This window comes from Carassius carassius, chromosome 43 (assembly GCF_963082965.1).
Source record: "Carassius carassius chromosome 43, fCarCar2.1, whole genome shotgun sequence".
Lineage (NCBI taxonomy): Eukaryota > Metazoa > Chordata > Actinopteri > Cypriniformes > Cyprinidae > Carassius > Carassius carassius.
Window position 1 is genome coordinate 5928487 of NC_081797.1, and position 25946 is coordinate 5954432.

The window sequence follows — 25946 nt, forward strand, 5'->3', positions numbered from 1 at the left end:
ATTTGCGTCACCGGATAGGCTACTGTCGGTAGTTGATCATTTCTATTGTAAAACAGTCAAATATTACATTTTTATCTACTTGCATTTTACCAGGCATTCGTTCGCTTCTTTAATCATTTTGACATTGATGAGCTAGACCGCTGAACTTTTAGTCATCCTAACAACAAACAGAGCATTGCGTAATGTAGTGCATCAGAGCAGCATCAAGAATATCAAGTGCGCAACGCTGCTCAACGCTGCAAAAAAGCACATCGCTTTAATGCAAAATGGAAAAATATAAATAAAACTGTAATATGCACATGATTAGGTAATCACGGCTGCTGTAATCTTATTCACATTTCTTTTTCTGATTAATTGTTTTGCTCTATGAGAGACACAATTTAACAAAATTATTCGGGGCTAAAAACGTCCTAGCGCCGCCCCTGATCCTGCCTGCCGTCTTGCGGGCATTTGCGGGCGGGAGCGGGACATAATATCACAGATGCGGGCGGGAGCGGGACTAAAAATGACAAATCTTTGCGGGAGCGGGCGGGAGCGGTACTAAACACTGCGGGAGCGGGCGGGAGCGGGACTGAAAATTGTGTCCCGCGCAGGTCTCTACGTCCAACCTCAAGCCAACTTTATGTCTGTTTTTTTCTTTCCACTCATTTTACTTTTCTCTGCGCCAGATTGCTTATGTCTTTCAACAGAGCATAGATGTCCATCCATCAATTATGAACATATATATATATTAGATATACATACATATCAAAAATATATAATAGGTTGCTTGTAGTTTGCAAAAAAATGAATGTTTTCTACTAAATTATCTCTTAATATTAATACTCAAAAAACAGCAGATCATTTTATAACATCTCTCAAAGTGTAAATGCAAAAAAAAACAAAAAAAAAACAACAAAAAAAAAAACAACGTAGACATTTAGGGTGTGGATTTTACATCATGTCATGTAATTTTTCCAAGTTAGGATCAAATCAACCACCACATCCTTGTTTACCTTGAGATTATAACAGAGATAAACAGTATGTTGTGAGCGGCAATATTTATATAAATATATTTTGCCACCAAGATTTGCATAAACTGTTTAATCTTCAAGCACATCTAGAATAAATGAAATAATTGCATGCCATAAAAATGCATAAGCTTGGGATCCACCTTCTAAACACAGATTAGATGGTCCCAAAGCAAACTTAGACTAGTATAAAAGAGCAAGCTTTGAGAGGTAGCTCACATTACCTCTTGAAGATGGTTGTTTTCTCCTTGGGGACTGTGAGGATGTCCCAGATGTGGATGCTGAGATGGGTCGTCTTACTGGTGGGGCTGCAGTCACTGCAAGCAGGTTAGCAAAATAATAAAAAAAAAAGGTTACTGCAAAAAAATAAAAAATTAAAATAAGCTCACAATATCAGCTACACAATATGATCTCTTTTTCTATGTTTAAAGACTTTATGAAGGATTATGGAGAAATTGACGTTACTATGGACATTATGTGGCCAACAACAACAGGTGAATATGTCATTGTGTTTATGGAATATACTTTATAGTTTCTTTGTGAATCAGTGTGATTAGGTCTCATGAATTAACAGATTATTAATAGATGTAAAGTAGAACTTTTAAATGGACCTAACATTAAACAGCCAAATCGCTACAATGTAACAATTTTTTTTTCAATTGGATTTACAAAGAGTATTATAGAATTATTGTAAGTTATCTGTAAACATGCACTTTCTCTCCATTTTAAAGTATGTTGCAAAAATATTAAAAGGTCCATCTTTTTCTGTTCTCAGTGTTCTCCATGACAAAAGTACCGGTAACTACAGGTATAAAGTTTTTTTTAATATTCCAGTATCTGAAACCAATTGTGAAACAAAAAAATTACACTTTGGGAGACTTAAAGATGAAGGGTGTAAGTTTTTTTTTAGAGACAACTAAAAATTATTCATAACCTCCCCAAAAGTATAAACGCTTTGGTTCTGTGGTAGAATCAAAACATTGCTTAGTATGTATGAGCAACATTAGCACAACCGGATGATGTGTGTTTGAGGTGCAAAAATTATGCTCTTTACCTTCAGTTGCATATTTTTGCTCAAAGAAAGTACTTAGCACGTATCACATTTATAAACGTTCTTTCTTGGTTTAGTTGAACCGAATCCTGATCATCAGTCCATGGTCTGCAGCACATGGGGAAATTTCCACTTCAAGACCTTTGATGGTCAATTCTTTCAAGTGGCAGACACGTGCAACTATGTTCTGACAGTGATGTGTGACATCCCCATTTCTGATTTTAACATCCAAATGCAAAGAGAGACTGTGAATGGTTCAATCACTTTCAACACAGTCACAATAGAGCTGGAGGGGACAATCATCAAAATCACTAATGGTGACATTACCATGGGGAACGAAAAGTGAGTTATACACTACAGCAAAATCACATCCTTGATAACAATAATCTTCTTAATATTAGCATTTTTTCAGGTTTAAAAATGTTAAATAAAATGTATATATGTATATATCTTTAAAAGATTCATTTTAAAAGCAAAAAAATTCTTTTTTTTCAAAATGTGTGTAATTTTAACATAAATGTAAGAGCTGTTTTGAGAGTTTATAATTTTAAACAGTGGGGTTACAAAAAAAAAACGAATTCAATATATATTCTCTCTAAAAAAAAATTATATCTTAATTAAATTATTAATATCTTAACTAATTAATGTTTTCAACCAAATTTATTTTAGGTTTATTATTTACTAATATTTTTTACTGATAGCAAGACAAACAAGAAAATTATGTTTTTGTTCATCAATGTTGACATTTAAAAATATATATATCTATACCTGACATTTATAAAATATATATATCAGGGTGTCTGTTCCGACCAATATGCATGGAATTCAAATCGAGGGAAGTCCAACAAGTCTAAAGATCTCGAACAAACATGGAGTGACTGTCTTCTGGGAAGAAGACAACTATCTAACGGTATGATTCTTTATCTCTCAGCACCAGAGGTGGGTAGTAACGAGTTACATTTACTTCGTTACATTTACTTGAGTAATTTTTTGGGGTAACGAATACTTTTCGGATTATATTTAAAGATGGGTACTTTATACTCTTACTTGAGTAAATTTTTGCGGGAAAATCTGTACTTTTACTTCGTTACTGTGGGCGACGCTCCTCTCGTTACTTTATCTTAATGCAATAAATGTTATAAATGCTTCAGTTTGTTCCAAACGCGCCGTCTACTTTTCTCTGGGCAATGAGCGATGCCCATTCGCGAATGATTCATTCTTTTGAGTCAATACTGTTCAAAGGCTTGATCAAACCAATTGGCAAACGAGTGAATTGGTTCATGAATCAGTTTGAATGAGTCGTTCAGTTCCCTGCCGCACGCGCTGAGCATCTGAAGTGGTTCACTCGGAGTTGTAACGTTTAAGAACAGAAAGAGCGTTGAAAACGTGGCTGGAACTGCACTGAATTGAAATCTGCAAAGGATATTATTTGCTAGCGATGGAGATCCTTATTAGATAAACACCGCGTGTGCTGTCTACTGTTTAACAGGTAATAACTTGGGCTACAGTGAAAATTATCTTTAATAATGTAAATGTTATTTGCTCTCTTTCTGAACAATGAAAGATTAGTAGCAATATTTAAATCACATTAACTTTCAATGTTAAATTCACATTTAATATAAAGTCAGTCGTATTAAAAATATGTTATGGCATGACACCTATATCTGTTACTTAAGTAAACAGACAAGCTTTTATAATAAATTACATAAATTGGAGTAAAGGATGATGAAATATATACATTTATACACACACACATACATTACATACATTTTATCTATATATCTAAATAAAAATAGGCTCAGTATATATGACCCAAAGTAACTAGTAACTAACTACTTGAGTAGATTTTTTATCCGATACTCTTTTACTCTTACTCAAGTAACTATTCAAGACTAGTACTTTTACTTTTACTTGAGTAAATATTTCTAGAACTACTTTTACTTTTACTTGAGTACAGTTTTTGGGTACTCTACCCACCTCTGCTCAGCACACATCTTGGAGTCTTGATCATAATTGACTGTACCAGTGTTGCACATTAAAAAAGACGCATTCAATATACCTAAATAAGCAACAGGGAACCAACAGGTTTTGCAAATGAGCCTTTTATTTTATTTTTTTTAATTCTTTATTAATATTGTCAATTAAATAGACAGACAGATAGACAGACAAACCCGATCGAACGATTGATAGATCTATAAATAAAGATAAAAAAGTCTCTTAGATTTAAAAAAAAAAGAGATTTTGAAAAGTCTCTCCTCTGACATTATTTTATTATATGATGTTCCCCAGATTGAACTTCCTGAGAAGTACCAAGGTCTGACCTGCGGACTCTGTGGAAACTTTAATGGCAACAAGCATGACGATATCACTGTTAGCGGTAAACATAATGTTTTTAACTCATTAGTGATTAGATTTAAGTTTTAAATACAGCAAGTTTAGTTACCGCAGACACAATCTGATTTTAAACACTTAGTTTAAACACTTTAGTTTAATATGTTTATTTGACTCCTCCTCAGGTCCGGCCAAATGGAAGGTTTCCACACCTATGACTGAAACCTGTGAGGAAGTTACACTTCCACCCAGGGATCAGTGTGACCAGGTACAGTATGGGACAAAATCTAATTTTGGGTGCACTTTTGAAATAAATCACTGGGAAATTTCTAATTAAATTGTTGAACCTTTAACTGAAACACTGGTTGAAACAATCCTTCAAACAAATTATCCTATTTTTTAAATAATTAATTTTTTAATTTTTTCCACTCTAGACAAGCGTTTGCCAGCAGTATCTCAGCAGTCCAGGGTTTGCTGACTGTTACAATGTGATGGACATGAGTTCATATGAAAAAGCTTGTGTAGACGACCTGTGTCAGTGTTACGGAAATTACGACTGTCTCTGCAACACACTCACAGAGATTTCACGACAGTGCACTCATGCTGGAGGAAAACCAGGAACATGGAGGACAGAACAGCTCTGTCGTGAGTATCAGTAATGATGGCAAGAAAAAATTAACTAACTCCTATGATGTTGCAATATGCTGTATAATTCTACAGTTTTTTAAGAATCACTACGCAGCTGTTACCATATGAAGTTCATGGTGTCAAGGTCCTAAGAAGACAAATAAATACTATAAAAATTACCCAAATAATTCACCCTAAATTAATACAGTAAATAAAGATTTTAAAAAACATGTTGTAGTAAAACATTTACACAAAAAAACATTCACTTACTTTTTTTAAATGATCACTGTGAAGCAAATACAATGCTACAATATTGATATGTTTGTGGTATGCAATGTCTTGTTCTGTGGAGCAGCAAAGACGTGTCCTCTGAACTTGCAATACATGGAGTGTGGGAGTCCGTGCAAGAACACCTGCTCAGATCCAACCACAAGCCTACTGTGTAAAGAACACTGTGTGGATGGCTGTTTCTGCCCTATTGGTAATTTTTACAAAATATACAAAGACAAGTGCTTGTATATTTAAATCTGTTCAATTAAAGCCATTTTTTCTACAACCCGAATTCCGGAAAAGTTGGGACGTTTTTTAAATTTTAATAAAATGAAAACTAAAGGAATTTCAAATCACATGAGCCAATATTTTATTCACAATAGAACATAGATAACGTAGCAAATGTTTAAACTGAGAAATTTTACACTTTTATCCACTTAATTAGCTCATTTAAAATTTAATGCCTGCTACAGGTCTCAAAAAAGTTGGCACGGGGGCAACAAATGGCCAAAAAAGCAAACAGTTTTGAAAAGATTCAGCTCGGAGAACATCTAGTGATTAATTAAGTTAATTGATATCAGGTCTGTAACATGATAAGCTATAAAAGCTTTGTCTTAGAGAAGCAGAGTCTCTCAGAAGTAAAGATGGGCAGAGGCTCTCCAATCTGTGAAAGACTGCGTAAAAAAATTGTGGAAAACTTTAAAAACAATGTTCCTCAACGTCAAATTGCAAAGGCTATGCAAATCTCATCATCTACAGTGCATAACATCATCAAAAGATTCAGAGGAACTGGAGAAATCTCTGTGCGTAAGGGACAAGGCCAGAGACCTTTATTGGATGCCCGTGGTCTTCGGGCTCTCAGACGACACTGCATCACTCATCGCATGATTGTGTCAATGACATTACTAAATGGGCCCAGGAATACTTTCAGAAACCACTGTCGGTAAACACAATCCGCCATGCCATCAGCAGATGCCAACTAAAGCTCTATCATGCAAAAAGGAAGCCATATGTGAACATGGTCCAGAAGCGCCGTCGTGTCCTGTGGGCCAAGGCTCATTTAAAATGGACTATTTCAAAGTGGAATAGTGTTTTATGGTCAGACGAGTCCAAATTTGACATTCTTGTTGGAAATCACGGACGCCGTGTCCTCCAGGCTAAAGAGGAGGGAGACCTTCCAGCATGTTATCAGCGTTCAGTTCAAAAGCCAGCATCTCTGATGGTATGGGGGTGCATAAGTGCATACGGTATGGGCAGCTTGCATGTTTTGGAAGGCTCTGTGAATGCTGAAAGGTATATAAAGGTATTAGAGCAACATATGCTTCCCTCCAAACAACGTCTATTTCAGGGAAGGCCCTGTTTATTTCAGCAGGACAATGCAAAACCACATACTGCAGCTATAACAACAGCATGGCTTCGTCGTAGAAGAGTCCGGGTGCTAACCTGGCCTGCCTGCAGTCCAGATCTTTCACCTATAGAGAACATTTGGCGCATCATTAAACGAAAAATACGTCAAAGACGACCACGAACTCTTCAGCAGCTGGAAATCTATATAAGGCAAGAATGGGACCAAATTCCAACAGCAAAACTCCAGCAACTCATAGCCTCAATGCCCAGACGTCTTCAAACTGTTGTGAAAAGAAAAGGAGATGCTACACCATGGTAAACATGCCCCGTCCCAACTATTTTGAGACCTGTAGCAGAAATCAAAATTGAAATGAGCTCATTTTGTGCATAAAATTGTAAACTTTCTCAGTTTAAACATTTGCTATGTTATCTATGTTCTATTGTGAATAAAATATTGGCTCATGTGATTTGAAAGTCTTTTAGTTTTCATTTTATAAAAATTTAAAAAACGTCCCAACTTTTCCGGAATTCGGGTTGTAAATTAAATGCTATCATGATTCTTTTTGTAAAGGCACAGTGGAAGACAACATTGGTCAGAGTGGTTGTGTTCCTGTGAACCAGTGCCCTTGTGAGCATAACAGTGCAGTATATCAGTCAGGAGAGTCTTACAAACAATCTTGCAAAAAATGGTAACTTTTTACAAATTTTTTAAAGTCACATTTAAATGAGCCTTCCCAGTGCTAACACTGCTTCTGTACTGTGTCAGTGTGTGCGCCGCTGGACACTGGAATTGTACATACCTGGAATGTCCCGGAATCTGCTCTGTTGTGGGAGGGTCTCACGTCACCACTTATGATGGAAAGACCTTCACCTTCAGTGGCAACTGTGACTACATCCTCACTAAGGTCTGTTAGTACAGCAGATGATGTAGATGTTTTCTGTCAGGGCTAGATAAATTAAAGCCTTCATTTATATGTTTATTCACATGGTTTATATTACCATCAGAAAACTGTGGGTATTATAAAAGTCTGTACAATAATTCTTTCTTTTTTTTAATTAAAGCACTCTAATGACAGTGACATTGCGGTTGTGGGAAATCTGGCAAAGTGTGATCCTGCTCGAAAAGACACATGTCTAAATTCAATCACCCTTGTCATCTCAGGGACCACTGTAAGCACTGGGTTTGAATAATTTTATTCTTTTAGAATTTTTACTAATAATAATACATATACTGGCTGCTACTACTACTACTACTACTAACACTACTACTATGATAATCATATTAATAGTAATGTCTTATTGTTGATGTTTTACTCATTAAACAGGTTATTTTTTCCTCTGGTGGATCTGTGACAGTGAATGGAATCAGTCCACGCATGTTTCCTTTCACCACAGGTTTGTTGTCAAATATAAGAAACTTACTTTTTTATCATTATTAAAAAGAGAATTTAAAAAAATCAGTAATTTCCTTTTTCAATAATTTTATTGTCCCAGGTCCTGTGAACATCTTCCAGCCCTCTTCCTCTTTCATCATTGCTGATATGAAGAGTCTTCGTCTGGAGATCCAGTTGGCTCCAGTCATGCAGTTGTATATTGTTGCCAGACCTGAAGAGAAAGGAAAGATGAGTGGTGAGTCTATAAAAAAACTAAAATTCAGACAATTTTGATTTTATGGGTATCAATTGAACCACTTTTTACCTTGTTTCTCTCAGGTGTGTGTGGGAACTATAACGACATCCAATCAGATGACTTTAAAACAACATTGGGCATCATAGAGGGCACACCAACATCCTTTGTCAACTTTTGGAAACAAAATTGCCAAGATCTTGAAATCACATTTGACAACCCCTGCAGCTTGAATATAGAAACAGGTGCTTAACAGGCTCACAATATTCATGTTGCAGTTGATAATTTGATCATTGTTGACATAGCAGAACAAAATTATTGCTGTGCTAAACAAAGTAAGCAAGCAAATCTTCTCTGATGTTATTCCTCATAGAGCAACTTGCAAAAGACTGGTGTTCCCGTCTCACAAACCCAAATGGCAGCTTTGCTGCATGTCACTCAGAAATATGTCCTGAGATGTACTACCAAGTAAGTTTATTTATTTACTTTTTTTGACATACACTCTTAAAAATAAAGGGGCTTCACAATGCCATAAATCATTCCATAAAGAACTGTTGCAACCCCCACCCCCAACCAAAATGACTCAACAGGCCCCCTGCTTACACGATCATGATTGAATTTAATTAATTTTACTGATCAAGTCAATGAATATTATGGAACAAATCATGTATTCAATAACATTTAGCTCAAAGCACCACCAATCTCTACAATGCTAAATATATATAGGCCTATATAAAAGGAATAAAATTAAGAGTCCTAAATGTAATCTATTTCACTTAAATAATTCACATATTAACAACCCCCCCCCCCAAAAAAAAAGGGCACCCTATGTTTTATTTATTTAACAAAATCACAATATTTTGTTTCTATTGTAAGTGTACACATATAAAAGTGGCTCCTTAACACTTACGAAAAATGATTTTTTTTTTGTATCTGCATAGTTGACAAATAGAAAAAAAAATCATTTTGTAAAAGAGGATTTTTGAAGAAGAAATGCATATTATTATGTAGTATGAAGTATGAAGAAAGGTTCACTAACTTTGTCAAATCTTTCATTGTTTTTTTTTTTTTGTGTTTTTTTTTTACCTTTTTACTGAACTGCACCATAAATGTCATATGGTGTGACAGCAAAAAATAAGAAAAAAAACTTACTCTTAATAATACATATATATATATATATATAGCATGAGAGAGATTTATCTTAATTGTTAGACTCTTGTTTTTATATAGTGTTATTTAAAATTAACAATTTCAAGACAAATTTTGATGTCATAATTTTCCATGATTATGTAGTTTAACACAGTTTTTAATTAAAAAAATATAATTTAGGTGTATTAAATCAAATGACAACAAAACATAATACTTTTATAGTGGTTCCAAAAAAGTTAAATATTTGAACAATTCTGAGATGAAAATATACCATGTGTACATGTCATGGGCTTCACATGGGGGCTTCAGTAATAAGGCCATGAACATGGTACTTCAGTTAATTTAAGTTTTCTCCGGAATTGGCCGATTTAAAATCAGGATTTGGTGTCACACCAGAGGACATGGTTTTCAAGACAAAATGTTCCTATGCTTTCAGAAATATATGGATGTAAAAAAAATATTGCTATTTACTAAAATAGACACTTGTACAACTATGCAAGTTACTTATTAAATAGATTTTTATGCTTTTATAAATAAAAAGAAAATTTGTAATTTATTGAACCATGCTTGGGACAGTCACCGAAAAAAAAAAAAAAAAAAAAAAAAAAAAAAACGAAAAACACCACAGCTTTTAATACAACAGGTCCATGTAGGACAAATAAATGCATTTTAAATAACAATAATATTAATTGTATTCATTTTTATCTTGTGAAACCAAAAAATCTTGTATCTTGTGTGACCAAAAAAAAAAGGTATTTTAGGTAGTTTTCGTATATTTATTTTGTCCGATCCATTGCTATGATTATTAGGCCTACTTATTGCAATTCCAAGAGTAAATCTTTCATTTGCGGATGTCACTCCAAAAACTTTTTAGAGTGTACGTGGCATTTGGCTCTCTTAGCAGCATGAAAAACAATAAAAATTCTGAATGGATTCAATGGCAAAGAAAGCTCCCTTTATAATAATTAAAAAGCTGTCATCCATCTTAGTTCATCATGATCTCACAAAGTTAAGTAAAGTTATAATCAACAAATCTCTCATCACAGCACAGTGAATCACTTATGTAGATAGTGTCTAAACATTGTTATAAAAAGAGGATTCGCGAGTATGCAGAACAAAACTCAGCGGTTTAAGCGATTTCTAATATAAATACATAAAAGTCAAATAATATAACATAACACAAAAGTCGTCGGCTGTTTGGCTACATTTCTACGTCACTTTTAATTTAAATAAATTTTCTGGTGACGGCCCTGGATCAGATAAGAGGCTGGTCGCAAATAATTTTTTTGCCCAAAAAAAACTCTAGTGTGTGGTGTCATTATGGTTAACTGCTCCCGAACTCAAATCGTAAATATCAAACATGTTAGATATTTACGTCTTTTGATTGGGCTGCCTCTGACATTATACCTGTGATAGGCAATGAGAGTGAGTAAGCATCACCTACCAGCAGAGGTGGAAAGTAACGAATTACATTTACTCGCGTTACTGTAATTGAGTAGCTTTTTTGTGTACTAATACTTTTTAAAGTAATTTTTTAAATCTGTAATTTTACTTTTACTTAAGTATATTTTGTTTGAAGTATTGTACTTCGCTACATTTTAAAACAAATTAATTACTGAGTAAAAAAAATTAAAATAAAAAAAATAAATCGCTCCCTGGAAACTACGGCAGTAAATAATGGGCAGGAGGGCAAACTGGCGCTAAAATCACAAGAAAGATGCAGATGGACAAAACAGGCGTTAGTGGTGCAGACACCGCTGAAAACGAAACCCCGTCATATTCTGAAGTTGAACTCGAAGGAAATGAAGTGAACCCCTGGCCATATGTATGCTCTATTATGCAGTGCTGTACTTGCCTAGGAAGACCAAACTAGCAGCTTATAAAATCTCGACAAGACATCAACCCTTCGCAAGAATGTAGAGGTAAGCTAAATAATTGCATCGTTGCATTGGTGGTTAACATGAAGCTTTGACATTTTAGCAAGAGGTTTTGCACAAATTAGCCAAAAAGATAGGTGAGGAGTGTGCTATTTTTGTTTTAATGATGTGCGCGTGCATTTATAGTGCGTTCTTTCACTGTGTGATTCAGTCTCCTAAAATGCATTTAGAATGATCACAAAATTTAAGATATAGGGGCAGAAAATTCACATGATGCGTTGCAACGTGATCTCATGAGAATACGTGTCTATTTTTACGTTAAATGTGGTTCTACCACATTTAACGTAGTTGTGGTAACGTAAATGTGGTTCTACCACACGTAGTTGGTAACGTAAATGTGGTTCTACCACACGTACATTTACTTACGTTTTCATGCACATAAAAACGTACAACTTAGACGTTTATTAAATCAAAATCACACAAAGAATGCCATCTTTTCCTCCAAAAATCATCATGAATATATACATATATATATAACAGTTCAGTAAACAAGTTAATTAAGAGACTTGCGTTTTAGACACCATATTGCGTTTTTTAGCTCTATTTCTACAACAGAAAATAATTCCAAACACAACCGTTTAAATGATTCGGTTCAATCGCAATGACTCACTTATTAACAGTGACTTGCTGACACATACTGGCCATTTTAATTTCACATTTAAAGTATCTTTTGATTTTTTTAAATAATTAATTTCTTATCATTTCAAATGAGTATTCAACATTTTATGTCTTGTATATCAAAACATTATTCATGCATTTGTAACTGCAGGTTGTCCTGCACTAAACAGTGTAATACATCTAAATGCCACTTCCAATGAATCTTCTGCATTAAAAGATGAGTTTGTTGATACTGATTTGCCTGGTAACAGCCCAAATGTTTTATTATTCTAAATAACTGATTCCTTAAATTAAAAACAACTAGTTTGAGATTAATAGACCTATCCCAGGGGTGTCAAACTCAGTTCCTGGATGGCCATAGCCCTGCAGAGTTTAGTTCTAACCCTGCTCCAGCACATATATCATGTAGTTTTCAAATAAACCTAAATGATTAGATTAGCTGGATCAGGTGTGTTTAATTAGGGTTATATCTAAACTGTGCAGGACTGTGGCCCTCCAGGAACTGAGTTTGACAACCTTGGCCTGTCCCATTTTTGACTCCCTCCCACTGTTAAAATGTAACTAAGTAATTTTTACTCTGAGTAAATTTTAAATGAGCTACTTTTTACTTTTACTTGAGTAGATTTTTAGACTGGTACTTTTACTTGTACTTAAGTAAAATTTCATTAATGTAATGGTACTTTTACTTGAGTAGAATATTTTTGTACTCTTTCCACCTCTGCCTACCAGATGCAGTGTGCTTCTATAGCTGAAACATCTCGGTTACATATGGTAACCCTCATTCCCTGAAGGAGGAATGGGATATCGATTCGATAGACCAATCTACTTTGAGTGTAAACTAAACGAGCCAATGCACATTGGCATGCAATTATTGCATCCAGCTGCCGCAGCCAACATAAGTATTGTTGCTAACATTGTCCATCCCTTTATGACCACAATATAGGCTACCCATCATATGATGACTAACTCATCTCAAACTGGTTTCTTGAAAATGACAGTTAGTTCACTATATTCAAATGGACTCCAGAATCCCCAGATCTGAGTCCAATTAAGCACCTTTGGGATTTGGTGTAACGGGCATTATCGATGTGTATCCGAAAAATCTGCAGTAACGGCAAGATTTTATTGTATCAATAGACCAAATCTCTGAGGGATGTTTGAATAGCATGTTGTTAAATCAAAGTCACAAAGAATTATGGAGGTTTTGAAGGCAAAAGGACATCCAACCAGTTACTATCAAGGTGTTTTCAATAAAGTGGCCAGTGAGTGTATAGGTGTAAGTCTTGAAATGTCCATTTCACATAGAAGCTTATGATAGAAGCTCAAATAGTCTCTGTATGAATGTGCAACTAAAGTAAAGCCTATATTGTATACGTGACTACCACTATGTGATACTATAAAACTTAATTAAAAGATGTCAAATGTTATACACCAGTAAAGAGTTTTGATTTGTGCATAGACAACTGATGTGAGCAGTACAGGTAGAGGACAGTGACTAAATCTAGAACTTCAGATGATCCAATCAGTTCCTGGTGGACAAAATCAAGTCCTTCCCTACATTTTTCCTTGTTTGAATAGCCACTTCACTCAGACTTCAATTGTTTTTCTCTGCAGTGGTGTGTCTACGATACCTGCAAATGTGCAGATATTAAGAAGTGTATGTGTGCGGCCGTGTCCAACTATGCCCACGTCTGTGCTGCCAGAGGAATCATTCTCCAGGGCTGGATGGATTCTGAACCCTGTGGTGTGAACTTTATTAAGTACACATACTAACAAATATTTATACTGTACGTGAATTCTGTTACAAATCTGCTTCTGTCTATCTACACAGACATGATTTCAGAGTGTTCAGGGAACATGAAGTACTCCTACGGCGTGACCAGCTGTGGCAGCACCTGCCGCTCTCTCAGTGAACAAGACAACACCTGCCAAGGGTCCTTCACACCTGTAGATGGTTGCACCTGTTCTGAGGGATCCTACCTCAGTGAAGACGGAAGCTGTGTACATGCTGATCAGTGTCCTTGTTACTATGGCAACCAGGTCATAGCGCCATCAGCAGTTTTCTACAAAGATGGTGCTAAATGGTATAAAGTGCAGTTTAACATATGGGTAGTTGATGCATAATGAATCCATTAACTTTTTTTTATAGCCCTTCACTGCCAAATGGCAAATAATTTAACAATATTGACATGCATTGTTAACTATTAATGGTAGACTTAGTAATTATTTCCACTGTTTGCTCAAATTACAGCACCTGTGATCTTGGCAAACTGCACTGCTCCAGTCAAGAAGGTGATCTGCAATACTACCATTTAAATTGAAACTTGAATCACCGCTGGTATGATGTGTGCAAATTTTCTCCACCTCATCAATATGCCTTTTGGGTTTTTTAGACTGTGTGGCTCCAATGACATTCTTCAAATGCTCAAGTCATGGAGAAAAAGGAATGGAGTGTCAGAGGACATGTGTGAAGCAAGACCCAAACAACTGTGTGAGTTGGAAGAATGGAATACATGAATAACTGAATTAATGAAAAGATCTGTTACAGCGTTTTTATGCATTTCATTAAATCCTGTTTGCTTACTCAATTTCAGATGTAGCATTTTCATGCCAGCTATGAATGGCACATAAACCTGATATACAGTGTAGATTACATGCAATAGAAATCTTGTGATACAGGGAAAGAATGGCTTACCAATTTTGTCTTGGCAATAGGTGAGCATGGGGTGTACATCAGGGTGTATGTGTCCAGATGACCTTCTGGCTGACGGAAAAGGTGGGTGTGTGAAGAGAGAAAAATGTCCATGTTCCCATAATGGAGTCTTCTATTCACCTGGAGAGCAAGTTCAACAGGACTGTAACACCTGGTGAGCTAATCACAGTTGTTATAAATGATCTTAATACAGTGCCAATCTTGTACTATCAATTAACATCTCCACTACTAGTCAGAAATTTAGACACACTTGAGGTCTACAAGTATAGCATAAAGATGTGCATTTCCAATAATCGTATTCGGTAAAATGTACAGAGAACAGAAATCATTATATTTGGTCATACTGATCGTAGCACGGTTTTACATGACAGTTTAGGCCCATGGAGTGGAAAGCTTCAGCAACAAGTAAAAAAATGGGGGTAGTCTTGAATTTTTTGCATTTACTCAATATTTCAGCACATGCACAAATGGGATGTGGACTTGTACTGAAAAGGCATGCTATGGCACGTGTACCATCTATGGTGAAGGTCATTTCAGGACTTTTGATGGCAGAAGATATTCTTTCCACGGAGACTGTGAACACACCATCACCCATGTATGTTTGACTGTGCCAATGGAAAAAGAAAAGTCAATATGAAGAGTTCAGATGCAAAAGCCTCTAATTGCCATCTGAAATTTTCATCTAAAATTAGGATTTTTATCAGGCTCCTATATTTATATTCAGTTATTTCACTTTAATAGCCTGTAAAAGGACCTGCACATTGCAATTAAAGTAAAATGACTCAACCTAAGCATAGGAGCTTGATAAAAATCCTAATTTTAGTTGAAAATTTCAGATGGCACTTAGAGGCTTTTGCGTCTGAACTCTTCATATACAGATATCTCACACATACAATATGAAAAACATCCGATTTCAGATAAGGGCTTTTAAGGGTTAATTATCTGGGGCATTATAACCTGGAATATCTCTGATGTGTGTAACCCCTTTAGGATTATTGTGATACGAACCCCAGTCCCTCCTTCCGTCTGGTTACAGAGAACATACCTTGTGCAACCACCAGCTCCATTTGCTCCAAGTCCATCAATCTGTTCTTTGGGGTGAGGTTATTTCATAGCTCAGAGTCAGAACATGTGCATTAGTAAAGCTTAACTGTGCAATATACCACATGATATGCCACCTTTTATACCCCACAGAAATATGAGATGATTTTATCTGAGGAGGAAGATGTGAAAGTTGTTGAAAACAACGGCACAGAGTACAGATATCAAATCAGTTCTGCAGGCATATATGTTGTCATAGAAGTCGAAGGGCTTTTGAACTTAATCTGGGATAAAAAAACAAGTGTGATGATCCAACTCCATCACAAATTAAAGGTTTGCATTCATTAAAGGTACACCAATAGACAAGAACTTTATTCATCACTCACCTAAACATCTACATGATCTCTATGGCAGGGCAAGGTGTGTGGACTGTGTGGAAACTTTGATGGTAATGCAAACAATGACTTTATGAAGCACAATGGAGAAGTTGTGACAGATCCAGACGATTTTGGGAATAGCTGGAAGGTGAAGCCCAGCTGCCCTGATGTAACAAATGTGGTGCATCCTTGTGACGCAAATCCACATCGACATGCCTGGGCTATCAAACAATGCAGAATTATCACAAGCTCTGTCTTTGCAGACTGCCATTCACTTGTAAGTAACATGATCATTAAGCAACTTTTTTCCACAAATTGAGAACAAAATGATCAATCATTACTGAAAAGGAATAAATGTGTTCTGTTTAGTATTTTACAATTTAATGCATTATATCTAGTGCCGTTATCATGGTAGCCCTTAAAGTTCTGTAAATGATTTTCCTGTCTCTAGGTGGATTCTGGCCCATACTATGATGCCTGTGAAAGGGATGCCTGTGCATGTGACAGTGGGGGTGACTGTGATTGTCTCTGTACTGCAGTGGCAGCTTACGCTGCTGAATGCCGTAAAAGAGGAGCTTGTGTAGCATGGCGAAGACCAAACTTTTGCCGTAAGTCCTAAAAATTCTATAATTAATTTCTCCTATATAAACTGCAACCAATGAACATGAGTGAGAAATGCATTTCAATCAGGACCACTTCCGTCAAGTATATTTATGACAATTATATTGCATACAGTCAGTGTTCACGGTATGTATATGTTCTGGGCAACACTCCACACGCCTGTCCATGCATCCATGCTTGGACAGAGTGGGGAGAGCAGCAAGACAAACCCCCCTGGGGTACAGAACAGAAACATTAAATGCATACATAATTACAATTCACAATTACAATGAAACTTGATATAGACTGATTCCAATGAAGTGACTGTAAAGAAAGAACAAAGTTAGATCGGTTTACAGGTTCAGTTGGTGGAGTTGGGGTTGGAGGAGGGAGTTAATTGCAAGCAGCGATGTGATGGAAAAGTATATGTGCAGTATATGTTCTCTTCAGAGAGTATATGTTCTGGGCAACACTTATGCAAATATTTGAATGTACGGGGAAGCATACACCCCTAGCAGCAGTCTTATACAACGGCAGTTTGAATATCATCTAATTTTAAATGTCTAACATGCTGTAAAGAAAAAAAAAGGGGGAAATGTCAAAGTGTCTAACATGCTGTAATATTACATTAAGGGGGAAGCCCCTAGCAGCAGGAGCAGTCTAACACTACGGCAGTTTCTATATCATCCAATTTTAAATGTCTACATGCTGTAAAAAAAAAAAAAAGAAGGGGGAAATGTCACCCCAAGTTAAGCAACAAGCATGTTCTTAAAATGGTTAAAGCAAATGTGTGATTGTAAAGGGGGAAGCATACACCCCTAGCAGCAGCAGTCTAATACGACTACAGTTTGTATATTATCCAATTTTAAGTGTCTAACATGCTGTAAAAAAAAAAAAAAAAAAATCACATTAAGGGGGAAGCTTCACCCCAAGTTAAGCAATCGAGGATGTGCAACAAGCATGTTTCTTAAAATGATTAAAGGTTACATAACATTAGGGTTGGGTACCGAAACCCGGTACTGATATGGCACCAGTACCTATGGAACCGGTATGCACCGAACCGAATCAGAACGCAGATTTCGGTGCCTCTTAAATGCCTGAGCAATAGAATTAAATGTTTGTCCTGGTTCTCCGAAATGCACACAAGAAGCAGGGACATCTCTAGGCTTTTTTAGTGGGGCTTTAACATTTAGCTCCATAAACTGTACTCAAATTGGCGATCGACTCAGAGTCAGTCCGCTTAAATTTCATATGAACATGGCAGCAGACCTGTCTCCTCCCCATCTTTCAGCGCGCTCTTCAATCTGCAGACCTCGGCGGAGCATCGCGAGCAGACTCAAACAGAAACAGAGGACATGAGGTGTGTTTATCGATAGATTGTTAGAATATCTGTATCTGTACAGTTTTTTGTCATAAATACAGTTTACAAAGGTCACGTGTGAGCAATCGGTTTCCCATCTACTGTAAAGTTTTCGCTCCGTTCACCGCTCATCACACTGCAGCTGTTTCCTCCAGCGAAAATCTAACCCTACACATATGAACGCAGTACACTTATTTAAATATACTTAATCTAATTATACGTACTTTATACATACACCATTGTGCAAAAGTCTTAGTCTTAGACAGTCTGTTGTCAGACTGCTTATGCATTCAACAATCTCACTAAATTATTATTAAAATTAATGGCAAAATGAATGTTTGGAAACTGATATTTCCTACTGACATACTTAAGCAACAGATATAAATAGCTGGCTTAAAACCCCGTTTTTCGGGTGAAAATACTATTGTGCCTAAGACTGTACTTTACAAAAGACATTGTTGCTACTTTATAAAGAATGACCATACAGTCATTCACGGAACTGATTAAAGACAGTGTCAAACAGCACTCATTTTAACTAAATATCAGAGTGATTGACTGAGATACAGTAGAAACATTGTGTGTGGTGTTGTATTAAACAATGTCCCAGATCGTGAAATACATTTATTAGCCTTAGAGTAAGGGAAGCTTGGGAAATGAGAGCATCCAAGGAGGATGTGAATGCTATGGATTTATTTTAAATCATTTTAATGTTCTTTAATGTAATCCTTTTTAGACTTTTTTATTTTATTTATTTTCATAGAAGTATTGATTCATGCACTGGTACCATTTTAAAAGTATTGAAAGGGCACCAGTATCGAATAAAACCCAATTGATACCCAACCCTACATAACATACAGTTTCACCTAATATCATTTAAATCTTGAGTACCTATAGAGTAGTACCGCTTTCTTATCACCAAAAAGTCTTTAGTTTGTCATATTTGAGAAAAATACACCTTCCTGATTCTCTCCGGAAAAAGCTGAGCTACTGGAGGCGTGCTGTGGGCGGAGCTATAATACTGATGTTTCGTGTTGTTACCATTAACATATATACACTTATGTGCTGATTTCCAACAAAAGACAGAAATCTGATGCAGTTTTACTTACATGAATGGGGTCTTTTACCATGTTTTAATAGCAAACAATGTGCAAATTCAGCGTCAACCTGGGCCTTGTTTATAAAACATTCGTCACTCAAATGCCCAGAACACACAAACGCACTTGCTACACTCCATTGCTGTCCCGGAAAAACAAACTGAATCCACTGTTCATGTAACGATGGATTCTTTGAGAAGCTGAACATGGTAAACTTTCCCTCAGGTTGAAAAACACTTATTTGGAGACACTCGAACAAATCCTATGCAGCGTTGCCTACAATTTCTCGATGAAGCCCATTTATGGGCACGGTCTCACTCTCCTCTGGTCGATGTGTGCGTGGGCGTGCTATTCCGTGAGAAATGCTCATATAAGGAGTTCCACCATCGTCTACGTCATTAGATCCACAATTGAAAAGAAAATAGCCGCACCTTGTACCAACCCGTTAGTAAGATTTTCGGCACAAAAATTCTCCATCATTCGTCCAAATTTAAAACTTTAGCCATGTTCAGCATGAAAATCCATCTCTTTAACACTGTGAACAACTCTGAATACATGAAACACCATTGTAGCCCCCCGTTTAAAATGTATGATTGTAAAGGGGGAAGCATACGACCCCTTGTTGCGGCACCAGAAGCATGTAATATGCATAAATGCTGTAAACTGTATAATGGAGGGTGGTAGTCCAGCAGGGGAAGCATACACCCTTCAGAAACTTAGAATGACAGTCCAATCTGAATTAAAATGCTCCAAATAAACACCTCAGTCAGAATAAAATTGCCCAGACCGAAATGGTAATCGGTTTGAGAGGGGTGGGATAACCTTCTATAAACCTAACTGAATTAAAATCCTGCCATGTAAACATGTTAAACCGATTACTTTGTATCTATGTAATCACATCAAATAGTCATAGTCATCAGAATGGGAATGTGATGTCGGCATCGCTGTGCATTCTGTGATTTGTAGACACTGACATTACAGTGGAGACTGTGTAATAGTGGACGTAGAAGTTAAAATCCCAATTATACAATTAACACACATTTGAATGGAGAACACTTGCTGTGTTATGAACGGTCACATCTGCTCTTTGCTCAGAGCAGAAAGCTGATGTAATAAATGAAGCACAATTTACTGCTTTTCAGCTTGGAAACAACACAGTGATAGTGACTAACTCAATGAAAATAACAACTTGACCAAAATTTGCCTTTCTCATTTGTATTAATTATTACAGATTGATAATAAAACCAATTTGTAAATGTTGTGTGATAGCTCATTCGGACACTTTCTGTGTTAATAAAGCAGTGCATCTTTGATTCATTGTTTAACAACACTTTGTGAGAAATTGTGTACAGTAAAACCTTTTTTTTTTATCAGAATACAATTCATTTCAGAGCTTCATTACAGAGGGTCTTAGGATACGGTTATTTTCCTTAATGCTTTAACATTAAGAAATTAGGGAGATATGATGATAATTATCAGCTGATGAGAGCTATATTTGTTCTATGTGTGTTACGATAAAAGACAGCCGTAGTGTGTATGTGATCGTGTTCTGGCCACATGACTGAGCTTATGAAGGAACACTAGAGGTTCAAATATGAGTCTGTTTATTCCAAGCAAGTGCAAGCAGTTATTAAAAATATTAATGCAAACGCGGAAGTTTTTCTTTTGATGATTTGTAAGATGTCATTGTAGGCCACTTAGCATGTCCCAAAATCGAAAGCACGGGACCATATCGGATTAGATAACGTCCCATGTAAACAGTCCACCGAATCTTTAAATCTGAATGACAAAAAAAAAAAAGAGTACATGTAAACGTGGCTATTGAGATTTACATTATATCATTTAGCAGACACTTTTATCCAACTTACAAATGAGGAAAATAGAAGCAATCAGACCAACAAGAGAACAACAACAAGTATACAAGACATACTCACTATTATGAAAATTGTTAAAGGAACACTCCACCGTTTTTTTAAATAGGGCTTATTCACATTATTTCCTACATTTAGATAGGTGGACAAAGTCATTTTTGTGTGAATGAAATCCACGTTCATTTTCAGCGTTTATTTGCGCATCTTCTCAGTTAACAATGGCTCTGTGTAGTAACAGCTGCTCTATGTGAAATCACGCACCTGAGGGAATTTACCGCTGATTAAAGAACCGGCTTTAGTGACGAGATGCGCATTAACGATCGGCCGATATATATATATATATATATATATATATATATTATAGTTTAACATTCAGATACATTGCGAATATGGAAACATTTGGATATGTGCAGAACGAGATGTGAGCAATAACCTCCAAACACATCTAGTCAAACCCGCGCGCTAGCTTGTCCTCGTATGCAACCAAGTAAATGCAGGATTAAAACAGATAGGCCTAGCAGAACGCAAAAATTTTATATTTTGCAGAACAGGACCAAACAAAAAAGTACTGGTCATAATACTTGCATAAAATGTTTGATGTGAAAAAAGCGGCTCATTGACTGTGCAGCAGTTACGTTTGGGATAATTTTATTTTTAATAATAAGTGTCATCTGAAAACATTGCAATTGCATTTTAAAATACAACAGCGAGCACCACGAAACCATTTAAAGAGGCGCATTCAGCGGTCTCCTCAACGGGAAACAGTCAACAAATTAAAATGATATCAAACGTGTGGCGCTCTCTCTCGATTTAATCAAATGATCATAATCACGTGTATTCATTTTACAGTCCTACTACTAGCATTTTATTCAGATTAAAAACTCCTTTCATTCGGGTGAGAAAGCTTTTTTTCTAAGTGGCTTTTGCACAATATAATAATACAGCTGCAGACGCATTTTGCAGCATTAAGATTATTAATTGATCGTTATTTTAAACGATGATCGATCATGGAAATTATCGAATATTGACATCCATAAATGCAAATGAGTTCAACACATACAACACATCAACACATACAACTCTGTGATGCTGGATGCTTTGATGCTGGATGGAAACCTGGCTATTGTCTGCATCAAACCATGCTTCCAAACAAATGTCATTCACCGTTCTGGGGTGTGTTTCCCAAAACCATAGTTGCTAACCGGTTAGGAACTTTGTTGGTTGGCAATGGGAAATTGGATTGCAACCAACATAGTTGCTAACTAAGTTAGCAACTATGGTTTTGGGAAACGCACCCCTGGGCAGCTCCAGGACAGCTGTCTCTCCAAAAAATGCATGGTGCTGTCTGTGAGCGGGGTGGAGTAACGTAGCCCTCAACCATGCTGCAGTGTTTGTGAGAGCCGCCAACTTTTCCACCCCATTTACAGAGTGAAATTCTTACCATTATCTCCCAGAACTGTTGTTAAATCTTCCAAAAGTTTTGGCTTGGGGTCCTTCACATGCGGCAGCAGCAACCAATAATACGTGGCTGCCTGCCGACGTGCCTGACTTTAAATCAGCGCTATTAAACACGGATATCGGCTGATGCCGATATATAAAAAAAATGACAAATATATATTGGTCGACTTCTAATTGCAAGCAGCGATGCGATGGAAGAGACATTGAAGAATGGAAATTTAAATAGACCGTATGTGATAGGTGCCAAGACTGGATTGGTACACGCAGAGCTGGATTATCCATAAGGGCACTTGGGCTAGTGCCCAGGGGCACCAACCATTCACAACAACTAGGGGGGCACCACATGACACAAGCTTTAAAAATATTTTTCGTAAATTGTTTTATATTAACTTGAAATTCTTGAAAGACCATACATAACTCGTTTATGAACACTAACTTAACAGCAATAATAATAATAATAAATTATAAATAAATAAAGATTACATGACCACTGTCAGTCCCCCCCCCTTCCGCAGAGTTGAGTTGGTCCACAACAAGTACGCGCAAATGTGTCATTTTTTTAACGGCTACAGAAAATGAATTAAAATGGACAGACGTCAATTGAGTGGTTTTGCAAAAAGAAAGTTAAAGAAAGACAAGGACGCTAGACGTTTAGCTACAATTCAAAATGTTCCAGGGATCGAAAGGTTTTTTTAAACGAGTGAAGAATGAGCTCAGGATGACAATGACAGAAGCGATCGACTGCACTCTCCCTGTTTACCATTGAATCGGACTTGGTCAAATAAATTAACTTTGGGGATGTAGTTGACACATTTGCTTGCACAGAATCAAGGAAGAAGCAGTTCTGCTAAAGGCAAAAAACCTGATAGATTTATTATTATTTTTGGGCAAACGTGAATTGAGGCTGTCAATGAATTGATGTACATTTTGAATTGAGACATTTGAATATAGTGCTCACTGCTCGTATGCCTACATGTTATGTACCGTATTTTCCGGACTATAAGTTGCACTTTTTATTATGGTTAGGCTGGTCCTGCGACTTATAGTCAGGTGCGACTTATTTATCAAAATTAATTTGACATGAACCAAGAGAAATGAACCAAAACAAAACATTACAGTCTACAGCCGTGAGAAGGCACTCTATGCTGCTCAGTGCTCCTGTAGTCTACACTGAAAACATAGAGCGCCCTCTCGCGACTGTAGACGGTAATGTTTTAACTTGGTTCTTGGTTCTAAAATAAATGTGACTTATAGTCCAGTGCGACTTGTACTTAGGTGCGACTTATAGTTGAAAAATACAGACAAGTTAATGAATTACATTTGAGAAATTACCTTAATTATGTCTGATGGGGGGGGGGGGGGTCTGAACTATCGCAATGTTGAATTTATTTAACTCCATAAAAATAATTAATAATTTTGACACATACATACATACATACATACATACACAGGAACATACATATATATGTATATATATAGCTTTTTGGAAATAAGACACAGTAGAAATGTAAGTGATATTTACCTTGGTTTTTATTTTTCTCACCACATCTTGTACTGTATTTCATATCAGACATGTTATTTAGTGCCACATTTATCTAATTGGAAAACAAGTACTATAATATTCAAAAAAGGCAAATTGTTGGACATGATGGACCCCTGTGTTCACCCTTTTAAAAAAATTCACACAATAAATATTGATAAGTATATAGGGGCAGCTGTGGCTTAATGGTTAGAGAGCCAGACTAGTTACCAGAAGGTTGCCGGTTCGAGCCTCTGTGCTGGCAGGAGTTGTAGGTGGGAGGGAGTTAATGAACAGTGCTCTCTTCCACCCTCAATACCCATGACTAAAGTGCCCTTGAGCAAGGCACTGAACCCCCAGTTGCTTCCTGGGCGCTGGATATATAGCTGCCCACTGCTCGGTGTTCACGGTGTGTTCACTTCTCACTGCTATGTGTGTGCACTTGGATGGGTTAAATGCAGAGCACCAATTCTGATTGTGGGTAACCATACTTGGCAAATGTCATGACTTTCACTTTCATAAAAAATATACATTTTAAGTAATATTAATTTAATAAAAATAAATAAAAAATGTTTAATCTGTTAGCTTTAATAACAATAAACCTTTGGGACATAAATGTACCCTTGGTTACAATATAACCGTTGTACTGACTCAAGTGGTTGTTCTTGCAGCTTTATTCTGTGACTACTACAATGCTCAAGGAGACTGTGAGTGGCACTATAAACCCTGTGGATCAACCTGCATGAAAACCTGCAAAAACCCCTCAGGAACATGCTCTGATCAAATCCCCCCCCTTGAGGGTAAGAATTAAAATAGAATTATTTTAGTACATTTGAAAATCTGTGGTACAGTGTTACGAAGAACATATTCTTTGATGCTGAATAAGATGATGTTTACAGTATTTTACATTCCAAATTATATATATAAAAAATGTTAATACCCATAACTCTTTTTTATGTTGTCTACTTTATTTATTATTTTAGGTTGTTTTCTTCAGTGCCCTTCAGAGAGGCCATATTTCAGGGAAGAGACTATGAAGTGTGTCACTGAGGAAAGATGTACAGACTGTTTCTATGATGGGAAATTATTTCCACGTGGATCGGTCATTTACGAAACCACAGATGGGGATGGTACATGTTTCACTGCTATGTGTGATTCATATGGGAAAATAATAAGAATTATTACTGAATCATGTATATATACAACTACAACACCTTTCACTTTCTCAACTACACCTGAAACTCCTAAAACAAAAACCACATCCCCAACAACAACTTACACCATTTCAAGAACTACTGTCACATCAACACATACAACTCTAGTTACAACAATATCAACAGAGACATCCACAAGCACACCAACTACTGGAACAACACCTACATCAACAGAAACAGCAACACCTACAACTGTTACAATAACACCTACGTCAACAGAAACACCATCTACAACTACTGGCACAACAACAACAACAACACCATCAACAGAGACATCCACAATCACATCCATGACTACCACACCAATTACTGTAACGACAACACCTACATCAACAGAATCAACACCATCTACAATAACACCTACATCAACAGAAACACCATCTACAACAAGTACTACTACAGTTACCACACCAATTACTGTAACGACAACACCTACATCAACAGAAACAACACCATCTACAATAACACCTACATCAACAGAAACACCATCTACAACAAGTACTACTACAGTTACAACAACACCTTACCCCTGTATTATATGTGAATGGTCAAGCTGGATGAATAGCAACACACCCAGTACAGAGCCAGAAGGATTCGAAACTGAACCCATTAATACTTTGTGGAATTCTGTAAAGATAACCTGTAAAAACCCAGAAGAGATTAAATGTAGGGCAGTGGATTATCCACAAAAATCTCTGCAAGATTTGGGACAATTAGTATATTGCAATACATC

General features: G+C 36.5%; 1 protein-coding gene across 1 annotated transcript in view; it reads left to right on the top strand.

Annotated features, from left to right (window-relative positions):
• The first annotated feature begins 1243 nt into the window (after positions 1-1243).
• Positions 1244-25946, top strand: part of LOC132124788 (mucin-5B-like) — a 31093-nt gene continuing 6390 nt past the window's right edge. The window contains exons 1-30 of the mRNA XM_059535941.1: positions 1244-1337; positions 1442-1504; positions 1786-1818; positions 2139-2403; positions 2857-2971; positions 4351-4438; positions 4578-4660; positions 4827-5037; positions 5375-5500; positions 7208-7325; positions 7403-7541; positions 7699-7806; positions 7962-8031; positions 8131-8265; positions 8349-8507; positions 8636-8730; positions 13581-13710; positions 13798-14050; positions 14218-14258; positions 14360-14457; positions 14682-14833; positions 15136-15274; positions 15670-15777; positions 15874-16053; positions 16135-16374; positions 16549-16705; positions 24671-24799; positions 24983-25241; positions 25368-25424; positions 25550-25744. Coding sequence (XP_059391924.1) covers positions 1244-1337; positions 1442-1504; positions 1786-1818; positions 2139-2403; positions 2857-2971; positions 4351-4438; positions 4578-4660; positions 4827-5037; positions 5375-5500; positions 7208-7325; positions 7403-7541; positions 7699-7806; positions 7962-8031; positions 8131-8265; positions 8349-8507; positions 8636-8730; positions 13581-13710; positions 13798-14050; positions 14218-14258; positions 14360-14457; positions 14682-14833; positions 15136-15274; positions 15670-15777; positions 15874-16053; positions 16135-16374; positions 16549-16705; positions 24671-24799; positions 24983-25241; positions 25368-25424; positions 25550-25744 — 4040 coding nt within the window. The remainder of the gene's footprint in view (positions 1338-1441; positions 1505-1785; positions 1819-2138; positions 2404-2856; positions 2972-4350; positions 4439-4577; positions 4661-4826; positions 5038-5374; positions 5501-7207; positions 7326-7402; positions 7542-7698; positions 7807-7961; positions 8032-8130; positions 8266-8348; positions 8508-8635; positions 8731-13580; positions 13711-13797; positions 14051-14217; positions 14259-14359; positions 14458-14681; positions 14834-15135; positions 15275-15669; positions 15778-15873; positions 16054-16134; positions 16375-16548; positions 16706-24670; positions 24800-24982; positions 25242-25367; positions 25425-25549; positions 25745-25946) is intronic.